The sequence below is a fragment of the Myxocyprinus asiaticus genome, chromosome 4 (genome assembly GCF_019703515.2).
Source record: "Myxocyprinus asiaticus isolate MX2 ecotype Aquarium Trade chromosome 4, UBuf_Myxa_2, whole genome shotgun sequence".
Lineage (NCBI taxonomy): Eukaryota > Metazoa > Chordata > Actinopteri > Cypriniformes > Catostomidae > Myxocyprinus > Myxocyprinus asiaticus.
In genome coordinates, this window is record NC_059347.1 from 44,527,935 (window position 1) to 44,543,633 (window position 15,699).

The window sequence follows — 15,699 nt, forward strand, 5'->3', positions numbered from 1 at the left end:
TTTTGGTCTTGGAAATATTTTATGGAAAATGTTTGAATTCGAATTGAAATCTTAGACTTTGATTGCCGAATTGAAAACAGTGTAAGACATTGTTGAGATCTTGTCTGAAACTCTAGAGGAGATGCATATGGAATCGCTGAGGTCTTTTTCATGGGAGGAAAATCTGAGAAGCAAGAGGTTCAAACAATAGTCTCCATTTAGTCTCCATCTAGTAGGAGAGACAATCAAGATATTACATAGATAATTTGTGAGTTTTGCTCATATTATTATTATTATTATTAGCATTTCTTACTTTATTGTCTTTGTTTATAGAAATAAATTCATGATATCTGCCTCTTAAACAAGGAGAGTGTAAATCCATTTGTTTCATATCTAAACTTTGAGTCACTAAGTTTTTACTGGAAGAACAGAGAAGGGGAGTGCGGCATATGTGAGGGAGGAGAGAGAGAGAGAGAGAGAGAGAGAGAGGCGAGCGCTGGTGGAAAAAAATAGACTGGTTGTGGTTTGAATAGACTCAGGACGACTATAAAACGGCTTTCTTACACATTGTGTTTATGTAGTCAAGAAATATTCCGTAACGTACAGACGGAGATGAAGGAGTGAGGACCGGTTTGCGTGGCTCCTAAGAATCGTTTGTATTGCGGCTCGCAAGCAAACTTTGTGTGAAGGGCGCGCGGAGATTTATTTGTGGAGAAGTTTGCCATTGCCATCCCTCTGAAACTTTAACTCTTGCATTTTCTTAAATCTTGCACACTTATACAGTATAAGCCTTATGTTATTTTAATTGTAAAAAAAAAAAAAAAAAAAAAAAAAAAACGGCAGTTAAAGATAGTTGTCTTGTGAGTCGTATGTCTATCCACTCTGTCTCCTCAAGTCAAAAACATCTGCTTTCAAGATAAGCAGTGCAGTATTAGGTGAGATATTTCGCTGGCTGTACTGTTAATTTCGCTGGCACGGTTGAGATGGGCGCGTGTGACGAGCGCTCGGTTTACCGAAGATCTTTCCTCTTGTGGACTCTCCTGCTGCTGATGACACTGGAGCTGACATGGGTTCATGGGACATGGGGACCCGGAGTTTACAAATACCAAACCGGGACAGCACTCAACAAAGATCAGTCAAAAAGGTAAGACTAAAATGACATGACAGCTGAAACCTGTTGGACAGCAACAACGGTTTTGTGACGAAAGTTGAAGTTGTTAGTTCAAGTTTTACATTGTTTCGAGGCGCTGTCAAAACAATTTTCCGTGAGGTTACTCATATCGCGTTTTTCATTAATTAAAAGTATCCAAATGAGAAATAAAATGCTTGTAAATAAATGCTCGAGATTTTATTTACTGTACACGCGCTGTTTCAATGTTCTGTACTTGTTCTGGATTCATTCAAACTTCATTAGAACAGAGAGAGCTCTTGAACATAATATGACAGCTAAACAGTGAGTGTGTGATAAAATGAGGTCCACATCCATATATAGCTGCAGTGCAAACCAGTAAGTGAGCAAAACTAAATGTAATCTATTCTTTTTGGTCTTTACTTTTAGTCATGTCACCTGTTTACAGTAGGCTATATATTTGTGCTGTCTTCCAGGTTCGTATTCATGAGCAATTTTCAAAAGTTAAATCAGTGCTTTTATATCATGAGGCTCTTTTAGACAAAACAAGGCAAGAACTTGGATAAAACTCAACACATCTAACATGTGAACCGTTTGTCCCTCAACTTCCAGCCAGACAGCATCACCTTCACTGCCCTGACACAGCCTTATAATGGCCTTGATCTAACCCCCCACCCAGATAATAATAATGCAAAGACGAGAGGTCAGAGACATCTTCGAAATGACTTTGGAAAAGCAGTTATACTATATAAACAGATTTCACACTTTACATCTAAATAGTCATGTTGACAAATTCCTTGTGTGTGTAAGCATACTTGGCAATAAAGCTCATTTTGATTCTGATAAAAAGGTAAACTCTGTTAAGTATTTTTTATACTTACAGGCTTTTAAACTATGTAAAATACTTAATCAGAATTGGAATGAGCTTTATTACCAAGTATGCTTACACAGTTCGAAAAGGAAGTGTGCTGGGTGAGTGGTACTTTTATATAGAGTAAGTACTCACACTCATGTTGTTTCAAACCTGGATGTCTTTTTCTTCCGTGGAATGCAAAGGGAAATGTTAAGCACAATGTTAGGGACTGACAGATCAGTCACCGTTTACTTCAATTGTATGGAAAAACGATGCATTGAAAGGAAATGGTGACTGAGGTGAGCACACGCCTTTGTGTACTATGAAAGAAAGAAAAATCAAATGAGTTTAGAACAAATGAAAATAAGTAAAAGAAGATAGCATTTCCATTTTTGGTTGAACTATCCATAAGTAGCTACATGGCCTGACCCTAAAAAAATAGGCCTATTTTGAAATAGTCAGTTTGATTTTTTCAATCATCAAATAATATTTCTGATTTGAATAAAACAAGTTTACAGTATGTAGATGTTACCAAATGAATTACATTTTTAGGTTACCTGACAAAACAATTTTTCAGTGTATATTATCTGTTGTTTATTAAAAAGCTTAACTGAATCATTGCCATGCCATCACAGATACAGTACACACTTGCCCATGACGATGAAAAACATACAGTAGAAGCAGTATCACACACTAGAGCACACAGGAACTGTTCATTCTATTTTATAAAGCATCATGAGAGAGGTTTAACAGGCATATGAACTCTTGCCATAAATCATAATTAACCCCAATCCACAACCTAACCTTTAACCCAACCTATTTTATATGTAGCCAAGACAATGCTTGGAACGTAAATGTCCTGAGAAAATCCCCTTAAGAATATCTGTCTAATTAGGGGCCAGTAAAGCCAAGCGCAGTTGGGGGTTAAGTCAGCAGCTATTTCCTGTTCTGCTTGGCTTCACTGCCCTGGAGAGCAACGCTCAGGGTGGGAGTGTGCGATTTGGGGCCCCAGTGGGACCTTTAGCTGCTGACCCATCAACACTAATCAGCATACCTCTATCTCCACCCTCATTCAACCTCCTCTAAAAGAAGAGAGTGCTGACTTTTTGATCCTTTAAGCGATAGATTTAAATTTAAAGTGTTGGTTCACCCAAAAATGAAAATTATTTCATCATTATGACTTTCTTTCTTCTGCTAAGCACAAAGATTTTTAGAAGAATATCTCAGCTATGTAGGTCCATTCAATGCAAGTGAATGGTGGCCAGGCCTTTGAAGCTCCAAATAGCAGATTAAGTAAGCATAAAAATAATCCATCAAACTCCAGTGGTTAAATACGCATCTTTTGAAGTGATCCGGTTAGTTCTGGGTGAGAACAGACCAAAATGTAACTCCTTTTTCACTTTAAATCATGACAACAGTCTCCTTGGCAATCGTGATTTCAAGCTTGATTAATCAAGCATATTCGAGCTTGAAATCATGATCGTGCCTAGAGACTGCAATGGCAAGATGAAAAAATAGTTATATTTTGGTCTGTTCTCACCCAAAACTGACTGGATTGCTTCAGAAGGCATTGATTAAACCACTGGAGTCTTATGGTCTACCTTTATGATGACTTTACCTCCTTTTTGGATCTTCAAGGCCTGGCCACCCTTCACTTGAATTGTATGGGCCTACAGAGCTGAGATATTCTTCTAAAAATCTTCTTTTGTGTTCTGCAGAAGAAAGAAAGTCATGCACATCTGGGATGGCGTGAGGGTGAGTAAATGATGAGAGAATTTTCATTATTGAGTGAACTGTCTTTTTGAGTTTACAATTTAAATTCTGTCATCATTTCTTCACTCTCATGGTGTTCTAAACCCGTATGACATTCTAGGCCCTGTTTTAAGAATGCTAAGCCTTAAGCGTAGTGCTATGCGATCTGTTAAATGCACAAAATCAGTGGGCATGACCATTAAGTTTTGATATTTTCATGTAACAATTATTGTCACGCAACAATTAGTTTCTTTTGGGCAGTAACTACTTTCTTGCGGTGAACTCTTTCCTGTTTTGTCTGCCATCATTCCAGTGCTATGTTGTTTAGCGGTGAAATACTCCGCTACAGTGTTCTCTATCAGCCTGTTTCACCTGCTCTCTTGACTGTGTTACGGGACGCTTGAAACACTTTTGCTGCTCTCCCATTGTTCATTGTTTTGTAATTTGGTATATGTTTCACTGTTTAATGTTGATGTTTAATTTCTGCACAGCGTCCATGAGAATTTGAAAGGTGCTATACAAAAAACAACAAAAAAAACATTATTATTATGATTATTATAATAATTGATCTACTGAAAAAATTGTGCTTAGAATTTGTTCTTTCACGAAAATTGGGTAAGACAAAACGCATGGTTGTTGTGTGTTGCACTGTGCGCTCATGAAAATAAAGCCCTCTATCTTCTGTGAAACACAAAAGATGTCATGCAGAATGTTAGCCTCAATTTCATTGCATCTGTTTTCCATAAAGTGAAAGTAAATGGTGACTGAGGCTGTTATTCTGCATAGCATCTCCTTTCATGGAACAACATGAAGGTGAATAAACAGAATTTGAATTTTATTTAAAGTATTTCTCAATTGATAAATTGTTTGTGCTATAATCCACATTATAATATTTTTGTTTACTTTAATTGTTTTGTTGTTCTGTTTCAACTTAAAAAAACAAAAAAACAAAAACAAAAAGGAAATATTTATTTGATCTACCATGTTTTGGCCGTAATTTGCATTGCTTTTCATTCCAGCTGCATATTAGCATTGTTTTTTACTTGACAAGTTTATGTTGTGTTCTGGAAATAAAACTCTTCTAAACTGAAAACAAATGCACGTAAAACACACAGCAACACCCTCGCTGAAAGTAAAATATAAATCATGGCTTTCAAATTTGACTTTGGAGAAGGTCTGTCTCCCTCCTTTCTCTCACCATGGCCTTTGACCTATCCTTTAAACTGGTCTTGACCAAATCTCAGGGACAGAATAGGGCTCCTCTTCTTTTCTGTTTGGCTTTTTTGTTCTTTCTTTCTTTTTTAGCACTTTTTAATGCTTTCTTTCAGCAAAAATCTTTGGCCCTTTCTCTTTTGCCCAGTATTAGATGCCATGAACATAGCCTTAATTGGGTTATCTTACCCCCTCAGTGTCTCCCAGGAAGACTACATTACTGACCCAATGATGAAATGCTCTCTCTCTCTCTTTCTCTCTCTCTCTCTCTCTCTCTCTCTCTCTCTCTCTCAAGCCCTCCTCTCCAACTCCAACATCTTCCTAATGTGTCCTTTGTTAAACTGAAATTATTTTCAGCCATTGTCAATAATCTTTTGCTTATTAGAGCAGAGAACTTAATTTCTGTAACATTCCTTAGGCTGTCCTATTGAAAAGATTAGCATTGCTGGTCACCAGCATATGTTGCTGGTTTTGGATGCTGGTGTCACACTACCCTGCTTGTTGACATGCTCAACCAGCAAGACTACATTGGTCAACTAGCTTCACAGAAAGAACAACTTGGCTATGCTGGTCCACCAGCTAGACCAGCACCAACCAAAATAAACCAACACTAACCTGCATGGACCACTTGTTAATGGCAAACGGCATCTTCCATCAGACATCTTTAAATCAATTCAAATGTGTTTACTTTTTTCCTGTTGTGCTACTGATAGTTGTGCCTCATAGACACGGGTTCTGGTCCGAATGGAACCAGGAAGTAATCGTGTTCACATAATCAATCATGATTGCAAATCGGAAGGGTGCTGTAAAAAAAAGTTTGGGGTTGGGCAGATAAAGTAGGAAACAGGAACCGGTTTTCACAGTTCACGTGAGTCCGTTTTATTCACAAATAACCAGCAATCGCTGTACAGCTTCACTCAAAACACAAGATGGCTTTTCAGCATCAATTAAATAAACAGTCCACTTTTCAGCTTCACACAACACAAGGCTCTCTCTCTCTCTCTCTCAGGGGACAGACTGGTCTGTCTGTCTCTCTCCTCTCTCTGTGAACTGGCCATCTTTTTATCTCCCCCGACTCTCACTGTGAACATAGAGATGGTAATTAGTCACAATTCATCTCAGGTGGATGTCCTTACTGCTTTCTCTCTCCCCAGACGGGTGCTCGACCACGCCCTCACCCCCACAGTTGCATTTTCCCCTCTAAGAATACATTCTAACTCCATTGATGGTTAGGTTTAGGGTTGGGGTTTGGGTGAGGGCGTATGATTAATAAAATATGCATTCCTGTTGATACATTATTTACACCTAAAAACAGCTTGCTTTACAATTTCCTTGGCCGTCCCTCGTTGGACATTTCACCCGAAAACTGGAGCATGTGCCCAAACGTTGATCAACACATACAGCTTCAGTCACTGGGGGCCATTGGTTCCCCACAGTCTGATTTCACCTGAAGAACTTTTAACCCACTGTTGTCGAATTCACAGTGAGAACAGTCTGGAAAACCAAGGTGAAACAGCTTCAGGGCCGTTTCTGAGCATATGGGGGCCCTGAGACATTACATACTCCCTTCCCTCTCAGGCCACAAGGGGGCCCCCTATAGTTGTCTAATTGAGCCATAACAGACGCTTGAGTTTTACTTGCAACTTTTCAAACCTTGCTTTGCGGAGCCCCCTGGTGGCTTGGGGGCCCTAAGCGCCTGCTTTTATCGCTTACAGCTAGAAATGGCCCTGCTGGTCTTAACTGGTCTTTCTCAGCAGGGTGCGACACATTGCTTGCATAAAAGTGTGTGTTCGTTTGCGTGTGTGTATCTGCAGAGAGCAGACGTGCTTTGTGCTGAAAGCTAATGTTCAGGATTTAAATGGAATATGTCAACAACCTCTGCTTTTCTTTTGTCTAAAACAAGACAGTTTCAGAATCTTACCTCCAGTTTGTATGTATGTGTGGGTTGTTTTCCTTTTGGTTTATGACCTTGGCATTTTTGCTTAATTCACTTTTTTCTCAATTGCTTCACGTGTGTCTTTTCTGTGCTCCTGCTCTGATTTCCCAAGATAGCAGCACCTGCAATCAAAAAGTCAACATTTCAATATTAACTACAAAAATGTAAATCAAGTTATTCCAAGACCAAATTATCTGGGCTACTGCATCCGCATTCATTTAGTAATTCTATACTTTTGCGGTATGTAATCAGTTGTGCCCTGGAGCTCCAATAAGTCACATTAGCTATGAATGAGCAACCTCTGAGAAGTAACATATTCCTTTTTTCTTCAGTTTTCTCCTAAATCTTGCATTGCTCTGTTTTCAGGGCACAGCAATAAGCAGAACTGTTTTCATATTGAGAATTAGAGTGTGGGTTGGTAACTGGGTTGCATAATGACCCTTCATAGATGCTACTTGAAGTAGAGATTTTAGATTACTGGCATAATGGTCAATAAGTATTGCTCCTCCTCTTTTAACCTACTATCTCTCACTTCACTTCACTTCACTTCATTTCACTTTTATTGTCACACAAACATATACACAAGTGCAATAGTGGGTGAAAGTCTTGGGTGCAGTTCCGAGCAACATAGTTGTCGTGACAGTGATGAGACATATACCAATTTACAATAAACAGATTTACACATCACAATTTACATATCTAATATACACATAATTACACACAACACAATATACAAATAATAATATACAATATATAGTATACAATACACACAATATAGAATATTGTACAGTATACAATACACACAATATAGAATACACATTATAAAAAAAAAAGTATATATAAAATATACAGTAGGTTGTATTGTACTGTATTGACATTCAGGCTGTCGGTTGATAGTCAGTTGCCAGTGTGTTGTTAAGAGAGAATATAATTTAAGACAGTCCAGTGTGAGATAATAAGATTAATAAAGTGCAGTTCTGATGTATATTGATCGTGAGAGATCAAGAGTTCAGAAGTCTGATTGCTTGGGGGAAGAAGCTGTCATGAAGTCGGCTGGTGTGGGTCCTGATGCTGTGATACCGCCTGCCTGATGGTAGCAATGAGAGCAGCCCATGGCTTGGGTGGCTGGAGTCTCTGATGATCCTCCGAGCTTTTTTCACACACTGCCTGGTATATATGTCCTGGAGGAAGGGAAACTCACCTCCGATGATGTGTCTGGCAGTTCGCACCACCCTTTGCAGGGCTTTGCGGTTGTGGTCGGTGCTATTGCCGTACCAGGCAGTGATGCAGCCAGTCAGGATGCTCTCTACAGTGCTGGTGTAGAACCGTGTGAGGATGTTGCGGTTCATTCCAAACTTCCTCAGCCATCTCAGGAAGAAGAGGCGCTGATGAGCCTTCTTCACAACTTCCTCAGTGTGGACAGACCATGTGAGTTCCTTAGTGATGTGGACACCGAGGAGCTTGAAGCTGCTGACTCTCTCCACCGGTGCTCCATTAATGGTGATGGGACTGTGTTCTCTGTCTTTTCTGCTGAAGTCCACCACAAGCTCCTTTGTCTTGCTGATTTTGAGGGAGAGGTTGTGCTCCTGAAACCAGCGTGTCAGAGTGAGCACCTCCTCTCTGTAGGCCATTTCATCATTGTCAGTGATCAGACCTACCACCGTCGTATCATCAGCAAACTTAATGATGGCATTGGAGCTGTGTGTTGCCACACGGTCATGTGTGTACAGGGAATACAGGAGTGGGCTGAGAACACAGCCCTGCGGGGCTCCATTGTTGAGGGTCAGTGATGAGGAGATATTGCTGCCCATTCTAACCACCTGTCGTCTGCTTGACAGGAAGTCCAGGATCCAGCTGCACAGCAAGAGTTTCACATAAAGCTTGGAGGGCACTATGGTGTTGAATGCTGAGCTGTAGTCTACAAACAGAATTCTCACATAAGTGTTCCTTTTTTCCAGGTGGGAGAGAGCAGTGTGTATTGTAGATGCAATGGCATCATAAGTGGAGCGGTTGTTGCGGTAAGCAAACTGCAATGGGTCCAGTGATGGAGGCAACACAGAGCAGATGTAATCTCTTATTAGTCTCTCAAAGCATTTGCTGATGATGGGGGTCAGAGCAACAGGACGCCAGTCATTTAAGCAAGTGATTTTGGATTGCTTTGGTACAGGCACAATGGTGGACGTTTTAAAGCATGTTTGGACCACAGACAAGGAGAGGGAAAGGTTGAAAATGTCCATAAAAACACCAGCCAGTTGGTTCGCGCATGCTCTGATGACGCGGCCCGGAATGCCATCTGCACCCGTGGCTTTACAGATATTCACCCGTCGGAAGGATCGGGTTACATCCGCTACAGAGACGGAGAGTGAACTAACCTCTGTAGCTTCGGCCGCGAGTGCCCTCTCCACGAGGGTGGTGTTATTTCCCTTGAAACGAGCATAAAATTATTTAGCTCATCCGTGAGAGAGGCTGCGGTGTTCATGGTGGAGTTTTTATTCCCTTTAAAGTCCATGATGATATTAATTCCCTGCCACATGCTTCTAGAGTTGGTGGTGTTAAACTGTCCTTCAATCTTGTTCCTGTACTGGCGTTTGGCTGCTCTGATAGTTTTGCAGAGTGCATAACTGGCTTGTTTATGCTCCTCCGCATTCCCGGAATTAAAAGCGGAGGTCAAGTGCAGAGCGAACATCGCTATTTATCCATGGCTTCAGGTTGGGGTAGATACGTATTGTTTTGGTCAGAACAACATCCTCTATGCACTTTCTGATGAAACACGTTATGCTATCAGCGTAAACCTCGATGTCGTCATCAGAGGCAAACCGGAACATCTCCCAGTCCACGTGATCAAAACAGTCTTGTAGCGTTGAATCTGATTGGTCCGACCAGCACTGGATCATTCTGAGGGTGGGTGCTTCCTGTTTCAGTTTCTGCCTGTAAGCGGGCAGAAGCAGATTGGAAGAGTGGTCTGATTTGCCAAATTGTGGGCGGGGGAGGGATTTGTAGCCATCCCGGAAGGGAGAGTAGCAATGGTCCAAAATCCGGTCCCCTCGTGTGTTGAAACTGATGTGTTGGTGGTATTTTGGTGCGATTGATTTAAAATTGGCTTTGTTAAAGTCCCTGGTCACAATGAATGCGGCCACAGTGTGCGCAGTTTCCTGCTTGCTTATAATCCCTTACAGTTCCTTGAGTACCCGGTCTGTGTCGGCTTGTGGCGGGAGGTACACAGCTGTGATAATGACCGCTGTGAATTCCCTCGGTAGCCAGAATGGTCGACACAGAAGCATGAGAAATTACAGATCAGCAGAGCAGAAAGACTTGATAGAATGTACGTTCCTCTGATCACACCAGGATCTGTTGACCATAAAACATACACCACCACCTCTGCTTTTACCTGAGAGGTCTTTCGCTCTGTCCACTTGGTGCACGGAGAACCCCGCGGGTTCGATGGCTGAATCTGGAATCTCAGCAGACATTCAAGTTTCCCTCATCTCTCGTTGGAAAGAGATCCGCGCTCTCAGCTCGCAGAGCTTGTTGTGCAGAGACTGAACATTTGCCAATAGAATACTGGGTAGCGGGGGTCGATTTGCGCGACGTCTTACTCTGATGAGAACGCGGGCTCTATTTCCCCTTTTCCTTCTGTGTTTCCGCGGCCGGGCTGCCCAGACAAAGGGCTCCGCTGGCGTGTTTGTAAACAGCGGGTCGGCATTGAGGAATTTAAAGTCTGGTTTTCGGTGTGCTATTGCAGAACCAATGTCCAAAAGTAGGACATTTAGGACATTTAGTCTCCCTGCCCCTGAGGCTAAAGTCTGGATCAAAAGTAGAGTTTAGCTCCCTCTGCCTCCATCTCTGTGTTCAAAAAGTGGGCAAGGGGTAATTTCCAATTCAATGGCTTTTGTACTGTCTGTTCTCTGTAAATCCTCTCAGTAGTTCTTATGGAGCTGGACTGTGTCCAGATTCATCCCATTTCCTTAAAGATCCAGAGAATGCCATGCACTCTGTGCTGTTTTAAAACGAACAGTATATTTTGCATAGTGTCCCAGGCTTTGTAGCATGGTTTTGTCTAAGGGACTAATTGCTGCATTGAAGGTACTGTTAGGGAAAATACCACATGAATTCTGCATCAGATGAGAGGAGTGGGGGGAAATGATTGGCTGAACAAATCTCCCTGTTCACCAAGCTTGTATTGTGTTTTGAGGGCAGTGTGGGAACTATGTTCTGATGGCTGCGCCACTCTAAATCGTTATCTGGCTATCGTTCGGACACCTCCTCCCACAAACTGTTCATGTGACTGGTAGACTGAAGAGTTGGGCTTAGTCCTGTGTCTATTCAACTAAAGTAGTGGATTAGCAGAGTTAAATGATGCCCTGGAATGGACAGGATCAATGGGTTTTGCCCTCTTGTTGAGTGGTCAGCTAGGGTTCTAGAGTTAGGAATCATAAGAATCAGAATCAGCTCTATTGCCAAGTATGCTTACACATACAAGGAACTTGTCTTGGTGACAGAAGCTTCCAGTGCACAGACAATACAACAACAAGACAGAGATAATAATAAAAAAAAATAGAATACAAATACAAAATGAATAGAAAATAAAGTATATATAGAAAGTGGCGGGCTGTGCATTTTAAGTCTATGCCTTCAGTGTGATTCATGCCATTAAGAAAACACAGTTTCACAATGAATAAGACACCCTATACTTTTGGGCATCATACATTATGTTGCAGCTAACTAGTAATACAAATTGACATTTAAAAACACGTCCACACATGAAAGCCAGAACTTGAAATGACACTTAATGCTCAAGCAAGCCTAATTTTAACCGCAGCATGACTGTTTTGTGAAATGAATGTCTCCCGAACAGACATTCAAAATCATAATTTTTCATATGAATCTACCAAGGAGGTTTACAATACCTGGAAAAATCTATCTAATAATATTTGCGATTTAAATGTTGATTGCAATAAATTTCGTTTCGTCAGGATACACGGTTATGCTGCGTTCCATTCAAGTTGGATGTGGGATATTCCTACTTGATATCTCCGACCATAAATGCATTCCATTCCCCGATATTCAGAACTGCAACACTCCCGTTAGCTTAGCAGGGGTGTGACTCTCATTAGAGATGTCTCCTGGCAACCCAACTGATAAACATTATGCTGCAGCACTAGCATTTGTGCTTCAGGTGTACGATTATCAAAAGAGATTATAATGTTTTATACACCTGTTTATGTAGGTGTTTGTTAAACAAGCTTTAATATTATGTAATGTGGAAACGAACTCATTTATCGATATTACTTAATAAAGTGAATGTTTATCACTTACTTTGTATATCTCCCTGAGTTTCGACATGTTTGTGTGACATCATGCCCCTGCATCTCGGCGAAATCGGAGTTGAGAATTTCTGCTCGAGCCTACAAGTTGTAATTCTGACTTCAAGATGCATTCCATTGCACTTTTCCTAGTAGGAAGTTGTAAAATCCGAATTACTGTAACGTGTGCTGGCTGCTGGCAATGATGACGATGACGAAGACGTGAAGATGAAGAACCCAAGTGCAGTTTATTTACAGAACGTGAAATCCAATAACCCTGACTACCAAAACAAAACATGAACATGAACTTGACTAGACTAGACTTGACTACGGCTTGACTTGACTTGACTATGACTTGACTATGGCTTGACTATGGCTTGCCTTGACTACGAAACAACATTCACATCCATCACATTCAATCCTTGACCCCTAGACAATGCAAACATGAGGGCTTAAATACAAGACATGGGAGAACATAAACCAATGAACAAACAGAACTCATAACAAGCTAATTAAACAATAAACCAATGAAAACATGACACATGAACATGGAGGGAAAACAGAAATCACATGACAAGGGAAACAGGAACACATGACATGAAACAGGAACTAGAATTTCAAAATAAAAGACATGAATCAACAGAATACACATGACAATTACCTAGTTGAATGGAACGCAGCACTACTTTTCAAAACTTGATCTGACACTGAATGCTCAAGCAACCTAATTTACACTTAGAAAACTCCTGATGTTGCTATAACAATGCAAAAAGCACTTACCAGTTTGCTTGAAGTGAAAATCAGTCCTCCTTTCCTGTTTAATAAATTAAGCAATCACACGGTCATGCAGGACATCTCGTGTTTTTAAATCCATAAGGATCTCTTTCTCAACAGCAATACCAGCAGTGATGACAGCCGACTCATCAGACAGCTTGATCTTACACTTTTCGCTCTTGAATTACGTACATCACTTAAAGCGTGATTGCCTTGACCAGGACATATCCTAAAGATCACACCCACCAAGAACAAATAAATCAATCTGATTGGCTGATGAATCTGACAATCTGACTTTAGATGCGCATTCATTTGCACTGTTGAGGGATTCTGAAGAAATTCTGAAGGCCTGATGGGGTGCTCAGACTCACGTGCTGCTTCAGGCATGCGATTTGTGAAACAGTTGTCATACTTTGCTTGAAAGTATCAAGGAATAAATTCTGACTGGATAAACTTTTTGTTTTTCTCTATTCGTTTGTAGATTAATTAAGAGTGGAAAGCATTTAAAAATACATAGGCAAAAAGATGATTGAGAATGAAAGGATGAAAATATTTATTTATTTGGCATGTTAGGCCAGCAGAGAAGGCTTTGCTGGCCCTGAGAATGCAAAAGTCTTAGGCACATAAGATGCTTCACAAAAACATTTGTCTTAAGATGGTTATTTATATTTTTAGCTTTAGTGTGTCAATAGGAAATTTTAGACTCCCAAACATTTCTTTTGCAAATAGAATAGAAGAACAGGAAGCCCTGCAACAGATGGCATGGTCCCCACAGAGCCCCCCACTGAATATTGAGTCAGTCTGGGATTATAAGAAGAAGAGACAGAAGCAATTGAGACAGCCGAAATAGATAGAAGAACTGTGGCATTCTCAAAGAAGCTTGGAACATCCTATCTGCCAACAACAAGAAAAACTGTGTCCAGGTGTACCTAGGAGAGTTGGTGCTGTTTTGAAGGCAAAGGTGGTCACACCAAATATGGATTTAGCTTTTTTTATGTTTACTCGACTTTGTATGACGTTAATTGATAAATGAAAACAATTTATGGCATTATTTTTATATATATATATATACATATATATATATATATATATATATATATATATATATATATATATATATATAGTACTGTGCAAAAGTTTTAGGCACTTGGGAAAAATTTTGCATAGTGAGGATGTCTTCAAACATAATGGCATAAATTGTTTTCATTTATCAATTAACGTCATACAAAGTTGAGTAAACATAAAAAAACTAAATCAGTGAATCAGCTTTATTGCCAAGTATGCTTACACATACAAGGAATTTGTCTTGGTGACAGAAGCTTCCAGTGCACAGACAATACAACAATAAGACAAAGACAAGAAAAAATAGAATAAAAATAAAAAGTGAATAGAAAATAAAGTATATATAGAAATACACAATAGGACTAATATATATATATATATATATAGTACTATATATATATAGTCCTATTGTGTATTTATATATATATATATATATATATATATATATATATATTTATACGTATGTACAATATACAAATACAAATCTGTAATATACAGAAGCAAGGGAATGTAATGGCAGAAGAGGTATGGTATGTTGTATAAATATAAATAGACTAAGCTGTGTATTGCACATTAAATATTGCTCAATAGGGCAGTTTAAACTGTTCATGAGATGGATAGCCTGAGGAAAAAAACTGTTACTGTGCCTGACAGTTCTGGTGCTCAGTGCTTTGTAGCGCCTGCCAGAAGGCAAAAGTTGAAAAAGGTAGTGGGCAGGGTGAATGGGGTCCAGAGTGATTTTTCCAGCCTTTTCCTCACTCTGGAAGTGTATAGTTCTTGAAGGAAGGGCAGGGGGCAACCAATAATCCTCTCAGCAGTCTGAGCTGTCCTTTTGTAGTCTTCTGATAACTTGATATCTTCTGATATACTGTATATAAGGAATTCAACAATTCTGGTTCTTTAAAGGTTCCAATTAATGATTCTTTTAGTTCTTTTGAGGGAGAGATTGTCTGTTACCAGCTGATGAGATCATTTTGGATGTCAACAGAACAAAAATAAAATTTTAGAGATAGAAATATGAAGCAAAAATCTGAATTAAATTTAATATTTTTTTCTTCAAAAGGTGTTTACACAGACTTTGTAGAGGTGACATCCAATATTTGGTTCTAACAATATATGAAATAAAATTTTAAAACAAACAAAAAAAGTTTTTTAATCTATTTCTTTCATTTGTTTTTATAAAATACCACTGATTACAACAGAACTCATCAAGTGGATCTTTTTTTTTCTATTTTGGAATGCCCAATTCCCAATGCGCTCTAAGTCCTCGTGGTGGCGTAGTGCCTCAATCCGGGTGGTGGAGGACGAACCTCAGTTCCCTCCACGTCTGAGACCGTCAATCCACACATCTTATCACGTGGCTTGTTGAGCGCGTTACTGCGGAGACATAGCACGTGTGGGGGCTTCACACTATTCTCCGTGGCATCCATGCACAACTCGCCACACGCCCCACTGAGAGCGAACCACATTATGGTGACCACGAGGAGGTTACCCCATGTGACTCTACCCTCCCTAGCAACTGGGACAATTTGGTTGCTTAGGAGACCTGGCTGGAGTCACTCAGCACACCCTGGATTCGAACTCGTGACTCCAGGGGTGGTAGTCAGCATCTTTACTCGCTGAGCTACCCCCAGGCCCCAAGTGGATCTTTAACAAATGAGGGTGAGAATCAGCAGTGACGGATAACTCTGTCTCTCTT

General features: G+C 40.1%; 1 protein-coding gene across 5 annotated transcripts in view; it reads left to right on the forward strand.

Moving 5' to 3' along the window:
* The first annotated feature begins 479 nt into the window (after nt 1–479).
* LOC127439961 (EMI domain-containing protein 1-like) overlaps nt 480–15,699 on the forward strand; it is a 123,440-nt gene continuing 108,220 nt past the window's right edge. For all 5 annotated transcript variants that reach the window (XM_051696283.1, XM_051696282.1, XM_051696284.1 and 2 more), the window contains exon 1: nt 480–1,123. In XM_051696283.1, the coding sequence (XP_051552243.1) occupies nt 963–1,123 (161 nt within the window). In that variant the 5' untranslated portion in view covers nt 480–962. The remainder of the gene's footprint in view (nt 1,124–15,699) is intronic.